Source organism: Symphalangus syndactylus, chromosome 9, assembly GCF_028878055.3.
Source record: "Symphalangus syndactylus isolate Jambi chromosome 9, NHGRI_mSymSyn1-v2.1_pri, whole genome shotgun sequence".
NCBI classification, from domain to species: Eukaryota; Metazoa; Chordata; class Mammalia; order Primates; family Hylobatidae; genus Symphalangus; species Symphalangus syndactylus.
The window spans coordinates 63,050,937-63,077,509 of NC_072431.2; the positions used below are offsets into that span (position 1 = coordinate 63,050,937).

Sequence of the window (26,573 nt, forward strand, 5' to 3'; positions counted from 1 at the left end):
TCCTCTTGCCTTGGGCTCCCAAAATGCTAGAATAATAGGTGTGCACCATTGAACCTGGCCTTTCCCAGCTTTAGATGGAGTCGATCGCTCCCCTATTTGATTAGGAATCGGAGTTCAGAGGGCCTTTGAGACCCCTGTGGCTGCCCCCCATTGAAGAGATGAGACTGAGGCTCACAGAGGGAGCTGCTTTGCCCGGGGCCACGCAGCGGGGGTGGCTGGCTCTGCCCAGGACTCACCATGCTCTTGATGATGCCCCGGAGCGTGCCGCCCTTGATGTACTCAGTGATGAAGTTGAGCCTCTTGTCCTTGTAGAGTACCCCAATGAACTTGAGCACGTTGGGGTGTTCCAGGCATCGCATGACCTTCACCTGGCGGGGCACAAACAGGCTGGGGCCTGGCCTAGACTCTGTGTGGTCCAAGCTGTGCTTGGGTCTGCTTCTCCCTTCCCCATCCCACCAGAGCTGTAGGAGGTCTCAAAGATACAGAACCCCCAGTTCCCCTCTCCTGCCTCTGCCACACCCACTGGCGTGCTGTGCCCTCTGCTTGAGCTGCCCCCATCCCCAGCAATGCTCTTTTTCCCAGTCCCCTGCCTGCATTTACTTTCTTTCTTTCTTTTTTTTTTTGAGAAGGAGTCTCACTCTGTCGCCCAGGCTGGAGTGCAGTGGCACTATCTTGGCTCACTGCAACCTCCACCTCCTGAGTTCAAGAAATTCTCCTGCCTCAGCCTCCAGAGTAGCTGGGATGACAGGCACTCACCACCACCATGCCGGGCTAATTTTTGTATTTTTAGTAGAGACGGGGTTTTGCCATGTTGGCCAGGGTGGTCTCAAACTCCTGACCTCAGGTGATCCGCCCGGCTCAGCCTCCCAAAGTACTGGGATTACAGGTGTGAGCCACTGCGCCCGACCAATGCAGTTACTTTTTTTTTTTTTTGGACACAGGGTCTTGCCTTGTTCCCCAGGCTGGAGTGCAGTGGTGCGATCATGGCTCATTGCGGCCTCCAACTCCTGGGCTCAAGCGATCCTCCCACCTCAGCCCCCCGAGTAGCTGGGATGACAGGTGCACATCGCCAAGCTTGGTTAATTTAAAATTTTTTTGTAGAGACGGGGTCTTGCTATGTTGCCCACGTTGGTCTCAAAGTATCCTCTCTCCTTAACCTTCCAAAGTGCTGGGATTATAGGTGTCAGCCACTAGGCCTGGCCTGCTCGCTCTTCTTTCAATGGTTCCCAGAGTCCTTTTCGGACCTGTGTTGATGGGGCAGGGGTGAGCACCTGGAAGTCCCTCTGGAGGGAAGAGGGCATTCCGCTCACTGACCTCCTTGAGGAACGTCCTCTGGGTCTCCTCGTCGAACCGGATCAGCTCCTTCATCACCATCACCTCACCTGTCTCACGGTGTGTCACCTGCGTGTGGGACACAGAGGTGTGAAGACAGAGGCTCTGCTGTAAGCCCGCCTTCTAGGAAGCCCCATCTCCACCCAGCACTGCCAGGGAGATGTGCAGATGGCTTCATACTCTAGGCTGTGCATGGGATGCTCCCAAATACCCAAGTGGATGGGATGTATTAACCCCTTGTCTTTTTTTTTTTTTTTTTTTTTGAGATGGGGTCTTGCTGTTGCCCAGGCTGGAGTGCAGTGGCATGATCATAGCTCACTGCAGCCTTGAACTCCTGGCTCACAATCCTCCTGCCTAAGCCTCCCAAGTAGCTGGGACCACAGGCATGCACCACTATACCCAATTAATTTTTAAATTTTTTGTAGAGATGACGTCAAGGCTGGTCTTGAATTCCTGGGCTCAAGCGATCCTACAGCCTTAGCCTCTCACAGTGCTGGGATTACAGGGATAAACCACTGTGCTGGCTAGGAGCCACCTTTCAATGACCTCCCGCACATAAGGTCTCAGTCTACCTGACCTGTAGGAGGTCCCCTGCTCCTAATTAGCTCCAGGAGGCCAAGGGAGGAGAGGGCACTGGCCAGGGAGTCTAGAAGCCAGATATCCCTTCCACTGTGTATCCATAGACTGGGGAGGAAGGAGGACGGAGGGGTCCCACCCAGACTGTCCCCAGAGACCCTGGCATGCCCTGTACCTTGATGGCCTGGCCGAAGCAGCCCTTGCCCAGCACCTCCCCATGGATGAGGTCCGACGGCCGGAAGATGCGGTGTGGCCGGCAGACTACGCGGAGGGACTCAGAGCGACCCAGGTCCTTGCGCTGGGAGGCCGGGGAGCCCAGTGAGCCGGCACCCGGAGACCTTTCGATGCTGCAGCTCCTCCTGGGGGGCATACATGGTGCCCAGTGCCACCAGGGGACAGGTGGCACCCGGCCAAGGCCCTGCCTCTTCCTCCTCCTGCCTGCATGCCCCTGTCCATGCCAGTCTGTGCAATCACCCCCTGCTTTGGGAGGGCCCGCCTGGGACAGTCCAAAGGCTGCCCATCCCAGTGTCTCGGCCTATCCTGGCTCTAGTGGCAGCCCCCAGCTCCCCCCAACCCCTCAGATCCCGCTCTGTCATCCTCTTTTTTTTTGAGACAGAGTCTCACTCTTGCCCAGGCTGGAGTGTAGTGGCGTGACCTTGGCTCACTGCAACCTCCACCTCCTGGGTTCAAGTGATTCATCTGCCTCAGCCTCCTGAGTAGGTGGGACTACAGGCACCCGCCACCAAGCCCAGCTAATTTTTGTATTTTCAGTAAAGATCGGGTTTCACCATATTGGCCAGGCTGGTCTTGAACTCCTGACCTCAGGTGATCCACCTGCCTCAGCCTCCCAAAGTGCTGGGATTACAGGCATGAACCACTGTGCCTGGCCCCGCCCCTGGCTTTTAAAAAAATTTGTTTCCTCTTTTGTTTTGAGGCTGGGTCTTGTTTTGTCACCCACCTCCCTGGCTCCAGCCTCCCTGGCTCAAGCCTCCCTGGCTCAAGCCTGGGCTGCATTTGTGCAGGGATGGCTCCCCAACCTAGGTCCCACAGCCCCTGAGCCCCATCAGGAGTGAAAGCACCCAGCTGAACCGAGGAGCAGGCTGACTTACAAGACAGGTTTCTGCCGGGCAGAGCCGCCCGCCTCCCCGCTGGGAGTATAAGCTGGAGAGCTCAGGGGGCTGGTCTCAGGCCCTGGCCCATGGCCCAGTGTATCGTGAGGGTCATGCTCGAGGGTCAGCTGGAGCAGGCGGCTGGTTTCCTGAATCAGCAGGTCAATCTGGGGACAGCAGGCATGTGAACGGGGGTGGAGTGGGGAGGGGGCTAGGCATGAAGGCACTACCTCCCATCCTGCCCCCCAGACTCAGGACCGTACCTCGTCCAGGGGCACATTTCGGATGGGCGTGCCATTGATTTCCAAGATCCGGTCTCCGACGTGGATGGAATTCTTCACATCTGGGCTCATGCAGCCCGGATCCACTCTGTGGGTAAGGCAGGGGTCAGGCCAGTGCCCACCTGTCCCTCAGAGCCCCAACAGGAAACCAAGGCGAACGGGACCAGATCCAGGGTGAGCAGGCGGAGGATTCTACTTCGTGTGACTGGGAAGTAGCAGATGGCCAGAACACCGAGTTCTGGTTTCAGGGGAGGAATTCTGTAATCAATTACTGATGTCTGCCACAGGTGTGAGCTGGAGAAAGGTGGCGTGCTTGTAGGCACTGGCCACCCACACGAGATGCTCAGCTGTTCCCATTCAATGGACCATTGTCTCCACCCTGGGGGAACAGATCTATCTATCCTTCCAACTCCCAGGTATGCTTGGTCTCGATTTTTATTTTTTTTTTTTTTAGAGACAGAATCTCACTCTGTTACCCAGGCTAGAGTGCAGTGGCGCAATCTCAGCTCACTGCAGCCTCCACCTCCCGAGTTCAAGCGATTCTCGCACCTCAGCCTCCTGAGTAGCTGGGATTACAGGTGCACACCACCACACCCAGCTAATTTTTTTTGTATTTTTAGTAGAGATGGGGTTTCACCACATTTCCCAGGCTGGTCTCGAACTCCTGAGCTCACGCAATCCACCCACCTTGGCCTCCCAAAGTGCTAGGACTGGCCGGGCGCAGTGGCTCACGCCTGTAATCCCAACAGTTTGGGAGGCCAAGGTGGATGGATTACTTGAAGTCAGGAGTTTGAGACCAGCCTGGCCAACATAGTGAAACCCTGTCTCTAATAAAAATACAAAAAAATTAGCAGAGCATGGTGGCGGGTGCCTGTAGTCCCAGCTACTCGGGAGGCTGAGCCAGGAGAATGGCGTGAACCCAGGAGGTGGAGCTTGCAGTGAGCCGAGATGGTGCCACTGCACTCCAGCATGGGGGACAGAGCCAGACTCTGTCTCAAAAAAAGAAAAAAAAAAAAAAAAAAAAAAATTAGCCGGGCGTGGCAGTGGGCACCTGTAGTCCCAGCTACTTGGGAGGCTGAGGCAGGAATTGCTTGAACCTGGGAGGTGGAGGTTACAGTGAGTCAAGATTCTGCCACTGCACTCCAGCCTGGGTGGGCAGAGCGAGACTCCAACGCAAAAACAAAGTGCTAGGATTACAGACATGAGTCACTGTGCCTGGCCTGCCTGGTATGCTTGGGGCAGATGAGTGCCTTGGGTCCCAAAAAGGTCCCGGATTAGTGGCTTCCTATCTGACTCCCAAACTCGCCCTGCAAGAGGAGGCCAAGCTCTATTGCTCCTGCATTGGCAGGAGGGAGCTGGCAGCTTGCCCTGAGCCACAATGGCAGGGTGAAGACGGGACAGAGACCCTCGATCAGTTGCCCATAAGCTAACTCACAAAAAGACCAATTTGCCAAATTTACTTATTTCTTTTAACTCTTCAGTGTTAAGGACCTGGTTTTCTTTTCTTTTCTTTTTTTTTTGAGACAGAGTTTTGCTCTTGTTGCCCAGGCTGGAGTGCAATGGAGTGATCTCGGCTCATTGCAACGTCCGCCTCTCAGGTTCAAGTGATTCTCCTGCCTCGGGCTCCTGAGTAGCTGGGATTACAGGCATGTGCCACCACGCCTGGCTAATTTTGTATTTTTAGTAGAGACGGAGTTTCTCTATGTTGGTCAGGCTGGTCTTGAACTCCTGACCTCAGGTAATCTGCCCACCTTGGCTGCCCAAAGTGCTGGGATTATAGGCGTGAGCCACCACGCCCGGCCTGGGACCTGGTTTTCATTTTGCCTCATAAAAGCTTTTTAGGGAATGCTCACTTTGTCTCTGCCTTAGGTCCTGGAGATGGAAAAGGGGATGGGGGTAAGGCAGAGAGGAGATTGAGAACTTTAAGAAAAACAGGGCCAGGTGTGGTGGCTCATGCCTGGAATCCCAGCACTTTGGGAGGCCAAGGTGGGAGGATTGCTTGAGACTAGGGGTTTGAGACCAGCCTGGGCAGCATAGCAAGACCCCATCTCTATGAAATTTTTTAAAGAAAATTAGCTGAGCATGGTGGCATTCCTGTAATCCCAGCTATTTGGGAGGCTGAGGTGGGAGGATCACTTGTGGTCAGGAGTTCGAGACCAGCCTGAGCAAAATGGACCTCACCGTTACAAAAAATAAAAAATTAGCCAGGTATGGTGGTGCTGCCTGTAGTCCCAGCTACTCGAGAGGCTGAGGCGGGAGGATCGCTCGAGCCCACGAGGTCGAGGCTGCAGTGAGCTATGATCCTGTCACTGCACTCCAGCCTGGGCAACAGAGTGAGACCCTATCTCAAAAAAACAACCAAGCAAACAAAAAGACTATTCTTGTATGGGGGAGAAGCTCTTCCTTACAGTAACAAATGCAGAAGGAAGAACAGAGTTAGAAATTCAGCATTTGGTAGCCACCCTAGTAATAATCGCTACAGGCAAGAATCATCAATAGATGCTAAAATCATTTGGGGAAGGGTTTTTGGGAACAGGATATTTACAGACTCAAATATCACAAATGGTTTATTGATGACAAAGGGAAAAAAATCCTTACAGTAGAGAAAAAACAAGTAATCAAAGTGAACATCCTCAGCAAAGGGCACACTGACATCATATGTCTCCCGGCAAGATCCACTCGGAAGGACAGAGGATCACTTATGCAGTATCAGGCCAGACCCGCAGAGCCTGTCTCCCTAAGAGGAAACATCAGTCAAACCCAAATGCGAGGGCGGGTGCGATGGCTCATGCCTGTAATCCCAGCACTTTGGGAAGCTGAGGCGGGAGGATCACTTGAGCCTAGGAGTCTGAGACCAGCCTGGGTAACACAGTGAGACCCTGTCTCTCTTTAAAAATAAATAAATAAATAAAGGAAAAATATTTTACTTTAATGACTGGCCTGTATACTTCAAAAATGTCAAGATCATGAAGAGGAAATGGCCAGGCGCAGTGGCTCCCAGCACTTTGGGAGGCTGAGGTGGGTGGATCATTTGAGGTCAGGAGTTCAAGACCAGCCTGGGCAACATGGTGAAACCCCGTCTCTAATAAAAATACAAAAATTAGGCATGCATGATGGTGCATGCCTGTAATCTCAGCTACTTAGGAGGTTGAGGCAGGAGAATCACTTAAGCCCGAAGGTGGAGGTTACAATAAACTGAGATTGCGCCATTGCACTCCAGCCTGGGCAACAAGAGCAAAACTCTGTCTCAAAAAAAAAAAGATACTGATGAGACATGACGATTAAATGCAATGCTGATCATGGATTGGACTGTGGATGAGGGGGAGATTGCTATAAAGGACAGTTCAGTAGTTCAATATAGAGACAACTGGCAAAATTTGAATATGGTCTGTGTATTAGACAATGGTATCAATGTTAAATTTCCAAAATGTGATCACTGAACTATAAGATACAATTGATAATTATATAAGAGAATGCCTAGCCAGGCGTGGTGGCCCATGCCTGTAGTCCCAGCTACCTGGGAGGCAGAGGTGGGAGGATCACTTGAGCCCGTGAGGTTGAGGCTGCAGTGAGCTGTGATTGCATCACGCACTCCAGCCTGGTTGACAGTGATACCCTGTCTCCAAAAAAAAAAAAAAAAAAAAAGAAGAGAAGGCCCTTCTTTTGAGAATATCTAGCATATTTGTGGGGGAGTCAACGATCCCTGCAACTTACTCCCAAATGATCAATAAATAATAACATGTACATATATGTGCAAATATAAACAAGCCACTAAACATGTATATGTATCTGTATCCGTATCTGTATATATAGAGAGACACACATATAACTTCCAAATATGGCAGTTACGAATTGGTGAACCTTGGTGAAGGGTGTGTATATATTCAACGGACTTATTATTTTAGCAAATTTTCTATAAATCTGCAAAATATGAAGATGAAAAGTTGAAAAAAAAACAAAGAAAATATTTTCACTGATACGGGCTTTGCATGCATATAACCTTAAAAATAAGCCAGGCATGGTGGCTCATGCCTGTAATCCTAGCACTTTGGGAGGGCAATGTGGGAGGATCACTTGAGCCCAGGAGTTCGAGACCAGCCTGGGCGACACAGCAAGACTCAGTCTCTACAAAAAATTAAAAAATTGGCCAAGCACGGTGCCTCACGCTTGTAATCCCAGCACTTTGGGAGGCCGAGGCGGGCGGATCACGAGGTCAGGAGATCGAGACCTTGGTGAAACCCCATCTTTACTAAAAATACAAAAAATTAGCCGGGCGTGGTGGCAGGCGCCTGTAGTCCCAGCTACTCGGAGAGGCTGAGGCAGGAGAATGGCGTGAACCCGGGAGGCGGAGCTTGTAGTGAGCCGAGATCACGCCACTGCACTCCAGCCTGGGTGACAGAGAGAGACTCCATCTCCAAAAAAAAATTTAAAAATTAGCTGGGTGTGGTGGTGTGTGCCTGTAGTCTCAGCTACTCAGGAGGCCGAGGTGAGTGGATTGCTTGAGCACAGGAATTTGAGGCTACAGTGAGCTATGATTGTGCCAGTGCACTCCAGCCTGTATGACAGAGCAAGACCCTGTCTCAAAAAAAATTGTGTATATATATATATATATATATATATACATATATAAATTCCTTAGAATCTAATATCCTCTCCCTTGGTTTGCTAAAGCAGCAGGTGGCCTGGATAAATTAGACCTTCCTTAAAACGCTGCTATACACAAAATGAAAAGCGGTCAACTAAAACCAGTTAAAAACAGCAAGTCTTTGGCAAGTTGGGCTCTTTCTGGGAAGGGTGTGGCTCTTTGCAGAAATTACTGGGATGTTCCAGATGTTGGCTGGGCAGAATGCTTACCCAGTGAGGCAGACAGGGAGGAGACGTCATTAATTATCTTCTTTATTTTTATTTTAGAGACAGGGTCTCGCTCTGTCGCCCAAGATGGACTGCAGTGGTGTCATCATAGCTTGCTGCGGCCTCCACCTCCTGGGCTCAAGCAATCCTCTCACCTCAGCCCTCCAAAGTGGCTGAGACAACAGGCATGAGCCACTGCACCCAGCTGACTGTCTTCATTTCTAAAATTCTGCCTGGATTTCAGGGACCAGCTGCAGCCTCTGACTCTGTGGGGACCTCCCTTGGCCCTCTGGTAAGAGCCGCTGGCCTGGGAGTTTCCTCATCTCTTTCAGCAGCTGTCTGCTCACTCATGTACATAAAGCAGCTGCTGGCTTGGCTGATGTCAAGGGATGGAGACCCACAGTCAAGCCCAGTATAATTTTCTGTCCCCAGGGCCACCTTCACATCTCACCAGTGCCTATGCAGTGCCAGGCACCTGCCAGGTGTACAAGAAACATTCACGGCGTCAAATGAAAGCTAGCACTTGGGAGGGCCGGGCGCGGTGGCTCACGCCTGTAATCCCAGCACTTTGGGAGGCTGAGGCACGCAGATCACGAGGTCAGGAGATCGAGACCATCCTGGCTAACACGGTGAAACCCTGTCTCTACTAAATATAAAAAAAAAAATTGGCCAGGCATGGTGGCGGACGCCTGTAGTCCCAGCTACTCGGGAGGCTGAGGCAGGAGAATGGCGTGAACCCAGGAGGCGGAGCTTGCAGTGAGCCGAGACCACACCACTGCATTCCAGCCTGGGTGACAGAGCGAGACTCCGTCTTGAAAAAAAAAAAAAGAGAGAAAGCTAGCACTTGGGCCGGGCACGGTGGCTCACACCTGTAATCCCAGCACTTTGGGAGGCCGAGAAGGGAGGATCACTTGAGCCCAGGAGTTTGAAACGAGCCTGGCCAACATGGTGAAACCCTGTCTTTACTAAAAATACAAAAACTAGCCACGTGTGGTCGCCTGTAGTCCCAGCTACTCAGGAGGCTGAGGTGCAAGAATTGCTTGAACCTTGGGGGTGGAGGTTGCAGTGAGCTGGTATCACACCACTGCACCCTAGCCTGGGCGACAGAGTCAGACTGTCTCAAAAAAAAAAGAAAGTGACCAATTGCCCAAAAGTGGAAACACTGCATGCTACTTCTCAAGGTGTCAATAAAGGCTCCACAGAAATCTTAGAAGGCTCCAATGTATCCAACTTCCTCATTGTTCAAACAGACCCCCAAAGCCCAGAGAGAAAGGAGCTGCTCAAAGTCACACAGTAATCTAATCTTTATTGGCCCTGCCCCATTTTTTTTGAGACAGGGTTTTGCTCCATTGCCTAGGCTAGAGTGCAGTGGTGCAATTATAGTTCACTGTAGCCACAACTTCCTGGGCTCAAGAGATCCTTCCGCCTCAGCCTCCCAAGTAGCTGTGACTACAATGTTGCCCAGGCTGGTTTCGAACTCCTGGCCTCAAGTGATCCTCCCATCTCAGCCTCCCAAAGTGTTTCGATTATAAGTGTGAGCAACCATGCCCAGCCTTTACGTGTTCAGTGATTTCACCATGCCTGGCTAATTTTTTTTTTTTTTTTTTTTTTTTTTGTAGAGATGCAGGTCTCGCTATATTGCCCAAGCTGGTCTCAAACTTCTGGCCTTAAGTGATCCTCCCACTTTGGCCTCCCAAAGTGCTGAGATTACAGGTGTGAATTACCGCGCCCGGCCTCTTCACTCATTCCTGACTTGGTTCCTCCTCTTTCTTGTTGGATCAGACATGGACTAAAGAAAATGTCTTTTTATTTTTTGAGTGTGTTTTTTTTATTTTTATTTTTTTGATACAGAGTTACACTCTTGCTGCCCAGCCTGGAGTGCAATGGCAGCCTGGGCTCACTGCAACCTCCACCTCCTGGGTTCAAGTGATTCTCCTGCCTCAGCCTCCCAAGCAGCTGGGACTATAGGCACACACCACCATGCCCAGCTACTTTTGTATTTTTAGTAGACACAGGGTTTCACCACATTGCCCAGGCTGGTCTCAAACTCCCGACCTTAGGTGATCCACCCACCTTGGCCTCCCAAAGTGCTGAGATTACAGGTGTGAACCACCACGCCTGGCTGAAAATGTCTTTTTATTGTATCTGGCATTTGTAATGGTATTCAGAGGAATGACTGGGCCAGAAATCTGGTAAACCAGGTTGACAGAACTGGGCCCCATCTGTACCCAAACACTCGCCCATTCATTTTTAGGGCCCCCAGTGCCAGACTCTGCCACCCACATCAACAGCCACAGCCACACCGACGGCAGCCTCGACAGGCCGGCCACTCACCCCTGGACGCGGACGGTGTGTGAGTGCTCGGTGCCGCAGCCCGGTGGGCCGTGCGGAGGGTCGATGGAGACTGAAAGTCCACGCTTGCCATGAGATGAGGCTGGGATGGACACTAGGGTGACGGTGTGGGGCAGGTGGGAGCTGGGGGAGTCGGGCAGGATCTGCTCGATGACGGGGGTCACCACAGTCTGGTAGTAGCAGTGCCCGCTGCAAGAGCCACCAGGGGTGGGAAGAAAAGAGTGTCAAGGGCGTCATCAACATCTCTGCAGCCCCCAGCCCCAGGCTCTTCCCCCACCGGCTTCCTTTTTTTTTTTTTTTTTTTTTGAGATGGAGTCTCGCTCTGTTGATTACAACACTGCACCCCAGCCTGTGTGACAAAGCGAGACTCCGTCTCCAAAGAAAAGGAAAGCTAGCAATTGTCCAAAAGTGCAGTGGTGCGATCTCGGCTCACTGTAACCTTCGCCTCCTGGGTTCAAGTGATTCTCCTGCCTCAGCCTCCTGAGTAGCTGGGATTACGGGCAGGCACCACTATGCCTGACTGATTTCTTATTTTTAGTAGAGACGGTTTCACCATGTTGGCCAGGCTGGCCTCAAACTCCAGACCTCAGGTGATCCGCCTGCCTTGGCCTTCCAAAGTGCTGGGATTACAGGGGTGAGCCACTGCACCTGGCCAGCTTTCTTTTCTTTCACTCCTCCTACGGAACTGGGAGCAGGAACTGTCCGTGCCCAGCCAGCCCTTGTCCCTCTGAGTCATTCGGGTCTGTCTACTCGCTGTGATCCTGTAAGGCGGCCAGGACAAGGCCTGAGGATAAATCCAGTTCAGGAGGAAGTCATTAAAAGCCCATCTGGGATCAAGCCACGTTGTCCTCTAATCCAGCTTGATCAGTGTTGTATAAGAAAGAATCTGTCTGGGTTTTGTCCTGATTCCTGGGAGGGAGACTCTAAGTCCTTGGAATGGGGTATCTTTGTTATTCATGAGCCCCTTGGACTATTCCTGAGTTGATACTAATGAGATGACTCAGCCCTGCAAAGACACATCATGTGATTTGAAGAGGGTTGCAGCTTTCAGCCAGCCTGACCTCCAAGAATGGGGGCTAGAGACTAAGTTTGATCATACGGCCAATGACTCAATCAGTCATGATGACGTAATGAAATCCCAATAAAAACTCTGGCTGCTGAAGCTCAGTGAAGCTTCCTGGTTGGTGATCACACTGATGTGCTAGAGGAGGGAGGGGAGATGCTTCTTCATTTGGTCGGACCTGAGCTGTGTCCCTCATAATAAAACTGGAATCTAAATGGAAGCTTTCCTGAGTTCTGTGAGTCCGTTAGCAAATGATCAAACTTGGCAGGGTCTTGGGAGTCCCTGAATTTGTAGCCAGTCGGTCAGAAGTATGAGTGGGTTGGGGACCCTTTAACTTGTGGCTGGTGTCTAAAGAGGGAGCAGTTGTGCTGGGGATGGTGTCCTTAACTTGTGGCATCCACCCCAACTCTGGTGGTTTGTGCCAGCACCATGCTGCAGTCATGGCCAGTAAGAAAGCTGATGTCTGAGGCTTTTTTTTTTTTTTTGAGACAGAGTCTTGCTCTGTTGCCCAGGCTGGAGGGCAGTGGCGCAATCTCGGCTCACTGCAACCTCCACCTCCCAGGTTCAAGTGAGTCTCCTGCCTCAGCCTCCTGAGTAGCTGGGATTACAGGCACCCGCCACCACACCTGGTTAATTTTTGTATTTTTAATACAGATGGGGTTCCACCATGTTGGCCAGGCTGGTCTTGAACTCCTGGCCTCAAGGGATCCACCTGCTTCAGATTCCCAGAGTGCTAGGATTACAGGCGTGAGCCAGCATGCCTGGCCGTCTGAGGCTTTTTCACACTGACTTCTGTGTGTTATTTCTCACTTGTTTCCATGCCAGGATGGGAAAGGAGATAAGAATATTTGCCCCAACAAACCTCACCCCATGGGAAAGGGCAGGAGGCCCGGGTGTGGGAGAGTCAGCATCCTTGCAGATTTGTGACACAGGTGAGCCCCCCAGGCTCAGGGAGGGGCCAAGGCACTCACCAGTACAGCTTGGAGTGCTCCACCAGCGTGTAGGTGTCCCCGTCGCCGATAAAGGTCCCACAGGTGAGGCAGATGAAACACTCGGGGTGGTACTTCAGCTCCCCAGCCACCTGGTGCGGGGGTGAGGAGGGAACAGCCCAGCTCAGCAGCCCCAACAGCCCCCACAGATCCTCCCCTAGGCCTCTTCTCCAAAGGGTGTCACCAAAAAAACAACTGCGGGGACCCGGCTGGCTAGCTGCTGAGCTCCTGGACAGAGCTGGCTCCACAGATGGGGGCGCTGAGGGATACAGACAGACAGGCTCAGAAAGCAGCTCCAAAGACCAGCAAAAAGGAGACCAGGGGAGACGATGATGGGAGAGAGACCTGGAGCATGGGGTCTGCTTGGATACCCCCACCCCAGGTAAGTGTGCAAGGCAGGTGGCGCTCACCATAACCAGTCCCTTGGTGATTTGCTCCGAGCAGCCATGGCAGGACTCGCCATAGCGGGCCCAGTAGTCCTTCTTGCAGAAGAGCTGTCCATCCTTCTCATAGTACTGGTGCGACAGGGAGGCACTGCAGTCACAACACCTGCAGGAGAGGGGCCGGGCTGAGACGTCCACTCCCACCCTCCTCCACCGCACCTGGGCCCCCGCCTCGGCTACAGGCACCTTTGTAAGAATTACAACAAGTTTTCTTTTTGTTTTTTGAGGCGGAGTCTTGCTCTGTCGCCAGGCTGCTGTGCAGTGGCTCGATCTCAGCTCACTGCAACCTCTGCCTCCTGGGTTCAAGTGATCCTCCTGCCTCAGCCTCCTGAGCAGCTGGGACTACAGGCACGCACCACCACACTCAGCTAATTTTTTGTATTTTTAGTAGAGACGGGGTTTCACCATCTTGGCCAGGATGGTCTCGATCTCTTGACCTCGTGATCTGGCCACCTCGGCCTCCCAAAGCAGTGGCTCACACCTGTAATCCCAGCACTTTGGGAGGCCGAGGTGGGCAGATCACTTGGGGTCAGGAGTCTGAGACCAGCCTGGCAAACATGGCGAAACCCTGTCTCCACTAAAAATACAAAAACTAGCCAGGCATGGTGGTGGGCACCTGTAATCCCAGCTACTCGGGAGGCTGAGGCAGAAGAATCGCTTGAACCTGGGAGGCAGAGGTTGCAGTGAGCCAAAATTGTGCCACTGCACTCCAGCCGGGACAAGAGAGTGAGACTCTGTCTCAAAAAAAAAAAAAAAAAAAGCAGAATGGAGGAGAATCCCCAGGTGTGCAGGGTCATCAAAACCAGGGTTCGCCCGTTTGCTCACTAGAGGCCACCAAGGAGGCCTGGTTGGTGGGGCCTTGAAGGGCAGATGGGGAGGAATGCCAGGCTGTAGGTGCCACAACACAGGCCAGGGGTTAGACCTACATTCCCGGCTTTTTCCCAGCCAAGCATCCCGGTGGGGTAGGGACCAGCAGCCCTGCCCAGCCAGGATGAACAAATATAGAAATGTGGGTCTGGGATGGGCATGGTGGCTCATGCCTGTAATCTCAGCACTTCAGGAGGCCAAGGTGGGAGGATCACTTGAGGCCAGACGTTTGAGGCCAGCCTGGGCAACACAGTTAAGACCCCATCTCTTAAAAAAATTATGAAAAAATTAGCCAAGATACAGTGGTGTGGTCCTGTACTCCCAGCTACTAGGGAGGCTGGGGAGGGAGGATCACTTGAGCCCAGGAGTTCAAGGCTGCAGTGTGCTATGATTACACCACTGCACTCCACCCTGGGTGACACAGCAAGACCCTCTCTCTAAAAAATAAACAAAATGCGGGTGCCCCAGTGAACCTGCAGGCACACACATACCCCCCTGGGTCCTGCTGTGGGTGGGCATGTCTGGGTCAGGGTACAGACCCACACAGAGAACAGGCTAGGGGGTCTGTCCCGCTCTGCCACTGTTTGGGTGCTATTGGTCGGTCACACAGGAACATAAGAACCAGGCTCTCTATAGGGCCACAATCTAGGAGAGAGGCAGGTAGGAAAGACTGGGACCTGGATGAGATGAGGGACTCCTAAGGGCTGTTTCCTATCCAGGAAACTCTCCACCGCCTGGGGCCTGCATGGGTATCACTCATGGGCTGTCTGCTAATGCTAATTAACTGTAACTAGGGAACTGGGGTTGAGGAGGGGAGTTCAGCAGTAAGCTGGCGGGACACTGTCCCTTTAAGAGGATCCAGCCAGTTCCCCTTTGTCTGGGAGCCTGGGGGAAGGGCTGGGAGTAAAGGGGGAGCAGAAAATGCCAGGGTTGGGAAGCATGTGGGTGGGGGGCGCATCCAGGAAGGGGGGTCTGGTGCATTCCTCCATGGGGGTGGGGAATGCGGAGGCTGGGCCACTGGAGATGGTGGCGGTGGCAGGGGTGGCGGGAGACACGACGTCAGGGTCAGGGTCACTGCCCCCACTCGGTGCACAGCAGGAGGGAAGGCGGTGAGGGGAGTGGCCCCCAGGGCACCTCCTGTCTCGGGGCTCTAACCTAATTCGAAAGGAGTGCTGCAGCCGGAAGGCCAGGCCGACTTTGGGTCCTGCCCTCATGGAAGCCCCCACGCCCGGTGCAGACCAATGACCCGCTTCCTGCCCTTACACCGATCACACATGACCTCAGTCACAGGGGTGCCACATCGCAGGAGTGCCCCTCACTCCTGCCTGCAGGAAGCAGGGCCCCCGCATGCCTCTGCAGTGGGCGGTGGGTGGGTGGGGGATTAGGAACTGCTGTAACCAAGTGTCCCCATCCCGGGGAGGGAACGCTCTTCCGCAGCCTGGAAACTGCGACTGGTCCATTCACTCGCTCACGCAGAAACTCACAAACCTTCATCACTGTTGCTCACTTTCAGCAGCTGTGAAAGACCCGGTGGTGATGACTCACCCGAGGGTTTGAGTGCGCTTGGCTTCCCCTCTGGTCACCACTTCCTTGATGCCTGTTCTACCAGACACTAGGTCTGCCCACCAGTGTCTGCCACTGACCTGCCAGCTCCCCGTGGCCCCAGGCTGGGCATCCACAACGCTTGGCCCAGAAGAAAGCATAAGCAATTCCTGCCGGCGAGGCCCCCGCTGTGCACCCAGCATCCTCAGAACCACCCTGAGACCCCGTCTCTGCCTCCATTGCAGACAGGGCACCCAGGCCTGGCCCGGGCTGACTTGGTGGCTCAGTGGCTGGGGCTCAGGGCCTCAGTGAACCTTTGAGGATGGAGAGCACGCAGGAGTTCCTGTCCCTGCCCCTGCCCTGCCCCTCACCCCTCAGGCCTGCATTCTGGCAGGAGCTAGAGGCTGACGGGCCTGGCTCTCTTGAGTGCCCCACACAGAGTGCCTGACTGTCCCTAAGAAGGATGTCAAGGGAGGTGCGCCAGGTACTGAGGCTGTGCAGAGCTGCCCTGGGGCCAGCCAGAGAGGAACTCCCTCGGGGGAGAGCCGTGCCCTGACCCCACTCCAGGGTACCCCTCCCTGAGAGCAGGGTAGGACAAAGCGAGGCTGGGGCAGGAGAAGGGGGAGGCACTCGGAGGGCATGAAAGGGGTGCTCTGCAGCCCAGGTGGCTGGCTGGGCTGGGAGACAGCAGTGGCTTCCGTAATGACAGGAGTGGAATCATCGATCTACCCAGGGCCACGTCCCTGGCCACCAGGTGTGAAGAAACAGCAGGTGGAGGACCGGCCTCATGGGGAGACTGTCCTGGAAGGGCCCGAAGCTTTGGCAGTGGCCTGCTCCCAGACAGCAGCCGATGGTGACCAAGGAGTTTCAGTTCTGCCCCAGAGCCTGGACCTAGGTGGGTGGGCTTCCAGACCCAGGCCTTACACCAGGGGTCCTGCCTGGGGCCCGGGACAAGTAGGGAGGGGGATTCCCACTTACTTAGTCCTCTGGAGGAAGCGGCGTCTTCTTGGGGCTGAAGCCAACAGCATCCTCTGTGGCTACACTGGGGGCTCTGGAGGTCTAAGGGAGGGCAGGGGTGGCCAGACCAGCCGCTTCCCCATCCTCCCTCAGGAGCTCAGGATTGGAGGCTGCAGAGGGTGGGGCCAGCGTGGCTGCAGCGCACAGGAGGAGGATGCAGCCGCGTGGGTGCCAGGGGACTTGGTCTGAGCCTGCAACAGGAAGTGGCTGAAGCACCCTTTGCCCGGGCTTTGGTGCAGGTGGGGAGCGAGCGATCTAGGCTTGGACCCCAGGCAGGGAGGCTGTGGCCATCCCTGGCCCTCAGTCCTGAACACACACTGTAGGCTCCTCAGCCTTGGCCCTGGTAACGGTACTGAAGGCCTCAGGCTTCTCTGGGGACAGGAACAAGCTCAAAAGCAGCTGCCTCTTCCACTGCTGCCCCCAAGGGAACAGAGGTCGACTTCCTATGGACAGTTTGTCCTCGCCAAAAAGGTCTCCTGAAGAAAGGGAGGTTGCATCCCGCCGCTGCTTCAACCACACAGGCCAGCAGCATGCTCAGCCCTCCTTGCCCAGGGCCAGCCCACCCAGCTGCCAAAGAGATGCTACCAGGGCTGTGGCAGCCCTGGGGGTTGTGCACTGGAGGCATCCTGTAGGGGACCTCGCAGAGGCAGTATCTGAGCCAAAGGGAAGCCTGGACCAGTCCAAGCCTGGTCATAACCTTCCGGGAGGCGGGGCCTGCAAGGGGGCGGGGCCTGCAAGGGCCTGGGAGGTCAGAACAGAGAAAGGGGCAGGCCCCGGAGTGATAACCCTCAGGGCTAATACCAGAGGTCCCACGGGCCTGCAGCAATTGTTCCACTCTACAAAGAGAGGCAGCATCTGGTCCCGGCTGAGCCCTCCAGCAGCCTGCAGCCCCCATCACAGCACTTATGATCCTGTCTGTCCTATCAGCGTGGGACTTTCAGAGCAGGGGCCAGGGGACAGGAGCAGCTCTCAGACGCTCACGTTATGACATTCAAAGGTGCACAGCTGGCTGTGCGCAGTGGCTCATGCCTGTAACCCCAGCACTTTGGGAGGCCGAGGTAGACAGATCGCTTGAGGTCAGGAGTTCGAGGCCAGCCTAGCCAACATGGTAAAACCCCGTCTCTACTAAAAACACAAAAATTAGCTAGGTGTGGTGGTGTGCGCCTGTAGTCCCAGCTACTGGGAAGCTGAGGCAGGAGAATCGCTTGAACCCGGGAGGTGGAGGTTGCGGTGAGCTGAGATCACGCCACTGCACTCCAGCCTGGGCAACAAAAGCGAGACTCTGTCTCAAAAAAAAAAAAAAAAAAAAGCTGCACAGCCAACGGCACCTTCCACGGGGCCCACAAGGCTCTATGCACCCCTGGCCACTGACTGCACTCCCGCACGCTGGCTTTGTGGTCCTCAGTTGTGCTAAGCACATTCCCACCCCAGGGCCTTTGCACATGCACCACCCCCCACGCCCGACATCCTCTAAACACTGCTCCCTTCAATTCTGTCCCTTAAACATCACTTCCTGAGAGTGTAGTCCCCCAGCACCTGACATTACATTTGTTCACTGAGTGTCTCGCCCACTAGAAGGCAGGGACCCTGTTGGTCTGGGAGGTGTGGGACTAAGCTGTGGTTACACTGTAGGCTCTGAAGCCAGGCTGCCTCAGTTCGAGTCCTGATTCTACTCCTCACACGCTGTGAGACTTTTGGCAAGTGACTGAACTCTGCACCTCATTTGTAAAATCGCTTTTTAAAAATTTGAGATAGTGTCTCGCTCTGTTGCCCAGGCCAGAGTGCAGTGGTGTGATCACAGCTCAATGCAGCTTCAACATCCTGGGTTCAAGTGATCCTCCCATCTCAGCCTCCTGAGTAGCTGGGACTACAAGTACGCACCACCACGCCTGGCTAATTTTTTTGTAGAGATGGAGTCTCACTATGTTGCCTAGGCTGATCTCAAACTCCTGGCCTCAAGCAATCCTCCTGCCTCAGCCTCCCAAAGTGCTGGGATTACAGGCGTGAGTTACCAGGCTTGGCCTTAAAATCGCTTTAATATTGCCGGGTGCAGTGGCTCACGCCTGTAATCCCAGCACTTTGGGAGGCTGAGGTGGGTGGATCATGAGGTCAGGAGATTGAGACCATCCTGGCTCACACAGTGAAACCTCGTCTGTACTAAAAATACAAAAAAAAAAAAAAAAAAAAAAATTAACCAGGTGTGGTGGTTGGCGCCCATAGTCCCAGCTACTTGGGAGGCTGAGGCAGGAGAATGGCGTGAACCTGGGAGGCGGAGCTTGCAGTGAGCCGAGATTGCGCCACCGCACTCCAGCCTGGGCGACAGAGCGAGACTCATCTCAAAAAAAAAAAAAAACTGCTTTAATAAATAAATAGCAACCCTTCCTGGGTTGTCGTGAGAGGGGCCTAATGCAGAGAGGGCGCGCCATAATTATTTGCAAGTGACTGACTCAGGGACCTTAGGAAGTTCCACTGGGAGGGGCACGCAGAGGGGCCAGGAAGGTGGAAATCACTGGTCACCTCCCCAGTGGGGCTGGAGGCTGCAGACCCCTCATGGCCTTATCACATTGCTCCTTCCCGAACACCTTCAGAGGGGTGAGGGGCCCTGGAACAAAGGTCTTAGTGCATGAAACGAGGTCTGGGCCGGGCCCAATGCCTCAAGCCCAGGGCCCGAGGGAGACTACGCAGAATCTAGCACCTTGGGCATCCCACTGAGAGCCAGCCTGGCTGTGGTCAGTCATGCACCCAGGTGAGCAGTGACCCCCTCTGAGCTGCTTTGCTCACTGTCATGCGGTGAGGACTACCAGCTTTGGGGACTGTTGGGAGTATCACACCCACAAGCCACGAGGTAGAAGCCATGGCTCTTACTTCCGGTGGATCTTCCCCCATAGCGAGACTTTTTTTTTTTTTGAGGTGGAATCTTGCTCTGTCACCCAGGCTAGAGTGCAGTAGCGCGATCTTGACTCACTGCAATCACCGCCTCCCGGGTTCAAGCGATCCTTCTGCCTCAGCCTTCTGAGTAGCTGGGATTACAGGCGCCCACCAACATGCCCGGCTAATTTTTATATTTTTAGTAGAGATGGGGTTTCACCATGTTGGCCAGGCTGGTCTCAAACTCCTGACCTCAGGTGATCCATCTGCCTTGGCCTCCCAAAGTGCTGGGATTACAGGCATGAGCCACTGCACCTGGCCTCTTTCTTGTGTTTCACTACACCAGGGACAGCACAAACATGTCTCCTCCTTACTGCCCTGACCTGGGGACTCACCCCTCTCCTGGTGAGTGATTTTGGGCAGGCCGCTCCAAAGCCAGGTACACCCATCCTGTATCACGGCTTCCCTCCTGTGGCTTCTGTGGCTGTACTCCTGACCCTCTCTCCATCACCCAAGGCTCCATCTCCCCACTCACCACAGACACAGGGGTCCCCAAAGTTCTTCCCTTCATGCGTCTTGGCCCCATCACAAATCCCACTCACCATCTCAGGGCCAGCTCCGAGGAGCCGTTTTTTCTGACTTTCCTACCTCCAACTGGACTCAGGCTCCCATGGCTAGCTCTGGGCAGGGCATAGCCACCCTGGATAGCCCATGTCTCCTCCAGCTCAACACAGATGAGCCTGTCTCCTCCCCAACCTGACCCCCAACTCCATCAGAGTCAACAAACCACCACCTCCCCAGGGCCCAGGTTAGAAAACCAGACGGCTTCAGGTTCCACCCTGCCATTCGCCAGTGCCCATGCCCTCCCCGAAGCCCCTGCCTCCTTCCTTCCTTCCTTCCTTCCCTCCCTCCCTTCTTTTCCTACCTTCCTTCCTTCCTTTCTTTTTCTTTCTTTTTTTGTCATCCAGGCTGGAGTGCAGTGGTGTGATCATAGCTCACTGCAACCTCCACCTCCCAGGCTCAAGCAACCCTCCCATGTCAGCGCCCTTGAGTAGCTGGGACTACAGGCACCACCACCACGCTCAGCTAATTTTTTTGTAGAGATGAGGTTTCGCTATGTTGCCCAGGCTGGTCTCGAACTCCTGGGCTCAAGAGATCCACCCGCCTCCACCTCCCAAAGGGCTGGGATTATAGGCATGTGCCACCGCCAGCCCCTGCCTTTCCTACTCTGTGGCGATGTGGAGTGAGAAGGTTTGAGTCCCAGCTCTAGATGTTACAACCTTCAGCGAGGCACTTGATTGCACGGAGTCTCTGTTTCTCCCGTGCAAACTGGGCACATACAGTCCCTCATAGAGTTATGATGAAGATTTAACAAATTAGCATGAAGAGTGCTCAATGCATGGCAGCCAATATGACAAATACTCACCAAAAACTGTCCCTTCTGCCTGAAATTCTCTCCATCCTCAGTCACTGTCCCAGGTCAGGTCCTATGAGCTCGGACTCTTGAGTTACTGGGACAGTCCCTTCCCTGCCTAGATACCACCACCAGCCCACTGGGATGGCATTCTTCAACAGCAGGTCACCCCAGTCCCTCCCCGGCTTTCTGCCGGCTCCCTTCTGACTTTGTTTTTTTTTTTTTTTGAGATGGAGTCTCGCTCTGTCACCCAGGCTGGAGTGCAGTGACGTGATCTCAGCTCACTGCAGCCTCCGCCTCCCAGGTTCAAGTGATTCTCCTTCCTTAGCCTCCCGAGTAGGTTGGATTACAGTCATATGCCACCACACCCGGCTAATTTTTGAATTTTTAGTAGAGACGGGGGTTTCACCACGTTGGCCAGGCTGGTCTCGAACTCCTGGGCTCAAGTGATCCACCTGCCTCGGCCTCCCAAAGTGCTGGGATTACGGGAGTGAGCCACCTTGCCCGTCCTGACTTCTGAAGCTCCTTATCTTGGCATTCTAGGCCCTTCACGAATCAGTCTCAACTTTGTTTCTTGTTGGATCCCTCAACTTATTCTGTTCCTTCCAAGTGAATTGTTCCTGTTCCCTCAGCAGTCCGCACCATCCCACCGCTGTGCAGATGGTTTTCTCTGCCTGTTGAGAGCCCTCTTGCCCCCCGAAGGCCTCCTTCTGAGCACCTGATGCAGAACCCCAGGGCATGCTGTCTGTCTCCTTTCAGCCACACCGAGTGTGTTCATTTCACTCACTGGCTGTGTGACTTTCATCAAGAGAATTAACCTCTCTGTGTCCCAATTTTCTCTCTGGCAAAACAAAGACAGCACTAATATCTAACTATGCAAAGTGCTTAGAACAGGGGTTGTCCCTTACTGAATGTTAGAAAACGTTAGACGTTATTCCTAAAAAAGAAAAAACAGGCTGGGCACGGTGGCTCATGCTTGTAATCCCAGCACTTTGGGAGGCCGAGTTGGGAGGATCACTTGGACCAGTTGGAGCTGGAGGCTGCAGTGGGCTATGATCTCACCACTGCACTCCAGCCTGGGTGACACAGCAAGACCCTGTCTCTAAAAAAAAAAAAAAAGAAAAGAAAAGAAAAAACAAAAAAACAAAGTGAGGCTGGGTGCAGTGGCTCATGCCTATAATCCCAGTATTTTGGGAGGCTGAGGCGGGCAGATCACTTGAGGTCAGGAGTTCCAGACCAGCCTGGCCAACGTGGCGAAACCCTATCTACTGAAAATACAAAACTTAGCTGGGCGTGGTGGTGCACACCTATAATCTCAGCTACTCGGGAGGCTGAGGCAGGAGAATCGCTTGAACCTGGGAGGTGGAGGTTGCAGTGAGGCGGGATCGCACCACTGCTCTCCAGCCTGGGCGACACAGCAAGACTGTCTCAAAAAAAAACAAAAACCAAAAAATAAACCAAGGCAGAAGCCTAAAATAAAGTCCTGGTGGTGGATATCTTGACCCCTGCTGGGCATCCCAGCTTCACCTTCTACTCTTTTATGGAGTTTTCTCCCCTGAATCTTGCTGTTGGGTGACTATGCCTATAATTCTCTCCCACTCCATTTGTTTTCCTTTCTTTCTTTTTTAAAAATTGAGACAGGGTCTCGCTCTGTTGCCCAGGCTAGAGTGCAGTGGTGCGATCATAGCTCACTGCAGCCTCCACCTCCCGGGCTCAAGTAACTCTGCCACCTCAGCCTCTGGAGTAGCTGGGACTACAGGTGTGCGCCACCATGCCCAGCTAATTTTTTGTATTTTTGGTGGAGACAGGGTGTTGCCATATTGCCCAGGCTGGTCTCGAACTCCTGAATTCAAGTGATCTGCCCGCCTCAGCCTCCCAAAGTGATGGGATTATAGGTGTGAGCCACCACGCCCCACATCCACTCTACTTTTCTACCCAGGAAATCTCACATCTTTTGAGACCCCTGCTCTGGCTCAAGGCAGGTAGACCCCTGCTCCTGGCTTCTCAGGATGGTCCCTACTGGGTGACCTTCAGGTCCTCATGTACTCTATCCTCCACCACAACCCTGACCCTACTTTCTTCCTACCTGTGGATGTGTGTCTGGAGGCTGGGGCTGGTGTGACTGGGTTATGCATCTTCACAAGCAGCCTGGAAGACACTGAGGGTGGCCTGGTTTCCCTCAAGGCCTGGTTTGTCTTCCTTCCCTGCAAGAGCATGAACACCCAGAAGGCAGGAGGGACATTCCTTCCAACTCTTCCCCGTCTGGGTGCCAGCAGGGGGCTGAATTGCAGGCACTGGCTCAATTGGAGGTCTCTCCCATCCTCTCTAAGATTTAGATCTCAGAGATATAGGATGACAACAGAGGCCAAGGCGTTAGCTCACGCCTGTAAGCCTAGCACTTCCAGAGGCCAAGGCAGGAGGATTGCTTGAGGTCATGAGTTCAAGACCAGCCTGGGTCTCAATAGTGAGACCCTGTCTTTATACAAAGTTTAAAAAATTAGCTGACCATTGTGGTGTACACCTATAATCCCAGCTACTCGGGAGGCTGAAGTAGGTTGCAATGAGCTGAGATGGCACCACTGCACTCCAGCCTGGGCAACAGAGCAAGGCCATTTCAAAAAAAGAAAAATACATAAAATAAAATAAAATGAGGCCGGGAGCGGTGGTTCATGCCTGTTATCCCAGCACTTTGGGAGGCTGAGGTGGGAAGATCACTTGAGGTCAGAAGTTTGAGACCAGCCTGGCCAACATGGCAAAACCCCGTCTCTACTAAAAATACAAAAATTAGCTGGGCATGGTAGTGCACGCCTCTAATCCCAGCTACTCCAGAGGCTGACACAGGAGAACTGCTTGAGCCCAGGAGGCAGAGGTTGCAATGAGCCAAGATCGCACCACTGCACTCCAGCCTGGGTGACAGAGCGAGACTCCGTCTCAAAAAGAAAAAAAAAAAATAGATAAATAAAATGACAACAGGAAGGCCTGTAGGGATTTTCTAGTCAAAACACCTCATGTCATAAATGGTAAATTGAAGCCACGAAGTCACAACGGGGGACGGCACCAGGAGGCATATCCCAGCCTCTCCCATTCCTTGACCAGCCTGTCCTCTCTGGCAGGCCTTGCTTAGGGCAACACAGGCCCTGGGTACCCCACCCTACCTGAAGCAGTCTGCGTGCCAGTCCGCGTTCAGGGCCTGGAGGTACTGGCCATCATAGATCCTCTGGCCGCAGCTTGCACACACGGGCAACTCGCTTCCTGCAGGGGTGGGAAGTGAGTTGGGAAGCGTTCTCAGGAGGTGTGATCTGGTGCAGGCCCAGCCTGCCCTGCCCAACCCACATGTACCTACACCTGCACCAATCCTCGCACACTGCACACGTGCAGGACCCAGGCAGGGCAGTCGCTGTGCCAAACAGGAGAAGAAAGGGCGCTGGCCTGAGTCTTGCTGAGATACCGACTAGGTTGCCAAGCCTCTCTGGCCCTGTTTCCCTATGTATCAGCCTAGGAGGAGGATCAGGTCCATCCTCCCGCTATAGCATTGGGTCTGGCAAGGTAAATGGGGAGAAAGGAAGCAGTGGCTTTAGGGATAAGGCAGTGGGTGACATTCCTATCACAGCCTCCTTTCCTCCCTCTCCTGCCCAGGAAGAAGTACTAAGAGGGCCCTTCAAAGGCAGGGACTGGACAGGGCTGGATTAGTGCATCTTGGGCTGAAGCCACCTGGGAGGTCAAGGGCAGGAAGCCTGGAGGTGCCGGCCCTAACAGATCCTTGGCAATGAATGCCCTGGCTTGGCGAGGGGAAGGGGCTGCAGAGCTGGGTACTCCCAGACACCTGTCCCAGGGAGGCCTGGCACCTCCTCTAGCCAGCCACAGGCATGCTTAGTCATCCTTGGGGCCTGGCACCCTTGGAGCTGGTGGGCCCTGGAAAATGCCCCAGACCTGCCCCTCCCCACTGTACAGAAGGGGAGACTGAGCCCCAGAGATGGCATGGCTTGCCCAGTCACATAGCTAGGTCCCAAGGCCACAACAGCCTGCCCTTCTGTGAAGATGCAGGTACCTTAGGTAGGTAGGGGCTACAGGAAGGTGGACCCCTACCCCAATCAGGTTTTCATGGGCCTGGGAAGAGTTGGTGGCAGGGGGAGGTACGGAGTCAGGCCCTGCCTTGGGGCCAGGTGGATCTATGTGACAGGTCAGTGAAGAAGATCCAAGGAGGGGCCCCCAGACCCTGTCCTAGGCTGGGGGTCTGGGGGGAGTCCTTGAACCCTAACTGCAGTGCAGTACTGCGCCTTGGGCCCCAGTGAGGGAGAAGGGGCTAAAGAGGAGGTTAGGATGAGTCATGCTCCCAGCCAAGACTGACGGCAGGCACCGGGTTTGGGGCACGGACAGGGAGAGTGGATGAGGGTCCCGCAGTACACTGCCTCCGGCTTCCTGGACGCCTATCTCCACTCTACCCATCTGGCCCCCAATCACCGATACCGGGGGGCAACTACCCAGTTTCCAAATGTACAGAAGGGGAAACTGAGGCCCAGGAAGTCAGCGCCTGGCTCAAGGTCACGGATCCGGGCAGGCACCCGGCGGCCACTGGGACCCAGGGCTGCGGCTTCCCCAGCCGCTCTTTCTTCCGAGACTGGATAAAGGGTGGCCCCAGGGCGAGGCCCGGGTGGTGGACAGAGCACGCGGGTGGAGGCCGGCGCAGGGTGGGCAGTGCCTGGGAGTCCTTCGCGGGGGGGAGTGGGGGGAGGAAAAGGGTCCGGGGCCCCACAGACCCTCAGGAGGGCAGCTCGCCGGAGGCCGGGGAAGGGGATCCCGGGCGGGAGGGGGACAGGGAGGGGCCTGCGGGCTTCGGAAGGACGAGCTCATCCCGGAGGAGGCAGGGGCGCGGCCTCCTGGCAGACCTGGCCCCCTCCCGTGCCCCAGGCTGCCCCGGGCACCCCCCCAGGCCCTCGCCCCACACCCCGCGGCCCGCGCACCTTCCTCTCCCATACGTTCTTCCCTCCAGGTGCAACAAAGTAGCGTCAACCTCATGCACTCGACGGGGGGCGGGGCCCGGCGGGGCTGGGGCTGGGGGCGGCCGGGCCCGCGAGCTCGCCCACCGCCGCCGGCCCAGGGAGGCGGGGGCGGAGGGCGCGGGCCAGGCCGGGCCGGGGGCGCCTCTCGGACACCGGCGGGGAAACCGGCTCGGCGCCGCAGCGGCTTGGGGAGCGAGCGGAGGGGCGGACCGAGGCGGGGCCTGCGAGCTGCGGCACGGGGGCGGGGCGCGGGCGGCCGGCGGCGGGAACGGCCCTGCGCGGCCCCGCCCCCACCCGAAACCCCGCCCCACGCCTCTGGGGGCCACGCCCCGCTGCGGCCCGGCCTCGGGGCGCCGCGAGACGGCGCGCCCCGCCCCTCCCCGCCCCTTCCGCCCTTCATTCATTCTTCTTTCTCCCAGCGACAGGTCTCGGCTGGGAGCTGCGAGGCCCAGCTGTCTCGGAGGGCCGCTCGCTCTGCTGGGGCATCCCAGGAGGATGTAGGAGCCTAGAGAAGGGGCCTCTGCTTCCCTGCGGGAGGCCCCCACAGACCCAAACAAGCTGCAGCCAGGAACTCGGACCAGAGCTGGAGGAGGCCTGGTGGACCCCCAGGACACTGGTGGTCGCCTTGGGGAGGGGAGGGAGGCGGGCCGGGTTTTGTCCCTCTCTCTGAGGCCTGCATTGAGGCCAGGCTGGGCCCGGGGAAGGTGATGGTGCGCGTCTCAGGCCTCGCGAATGAGCAGCACCGGAGAAAGGAGCGAGCCCCTGCCAGGCGGTAACAGTTGTACTCTTCTCAGTGCCGGTTACCTGGAGCTGGGGCTGCCCTGCCCAGGGTCCTGGAGGGGGCACGGGTTTGGTCTGAGTCAAGCGTC

The 26,573-nt window shown here is 54.9% G+C and overlaps 1 protein-coding gene across 2 annotated transcripts in view; it reads right to left on the reverse strand.

The window, feature by feature from the left end:
• LIMK1 (LIM domain kinase 1) overlaps nt 1-25,906 on the reverse strand; it is a 39,358-nt gene extending 13,452 nt beyond the window's left edge. The window contains exons 1-10 of one of the 2 annotated variants that reach the window (XM_055292850.2): nt 25,666-25,906; nt 23,860-23,956; nt 12,964-13,102; nt 12,536-12,645; nt 10,484-10,690; nt 3,281-3,386; nt 3,018-3,184; nt 2,084-2,267; nt 1,315-1,401; nt 237-368 (exon numbers count right to left, since the gene is read on the reverse strand). In XM_055292850.2, coding sequence (XP_055148825.1) covers nt 237-368; nt 1,315-1,401; nt 2,084-2,267; nt 3,018-3,184; nt 3,281-3,386; nt 10,484-10,690; nt 12,536-12,645; nt 12,964-13,102; nt 23,860-23,956; nt 25,666-25,720 — 1,284 coding nt within the window. In that variant the 5' untranslated portion in view covers nt 25,721-25,906. Of the gene's footprint in view, nt 1-236; nt 369-1,314; nt 1,402-2,083; nt 2,268-3,017; nt 3,185-3,280; nt 3,387-10,483; nt 10,691-12,535; nt 12,646-12,963; nt 13,103-16,383; nt 17,127-23,859; nt 23,957-25,665 lie in introns of those variants that run through there. The other variant, XM_055292851.2, reaches the window with a different exon arrangement.
• Between the last annotated feature and the right edge of the window lie 667 nt (nt 25,907-26,573).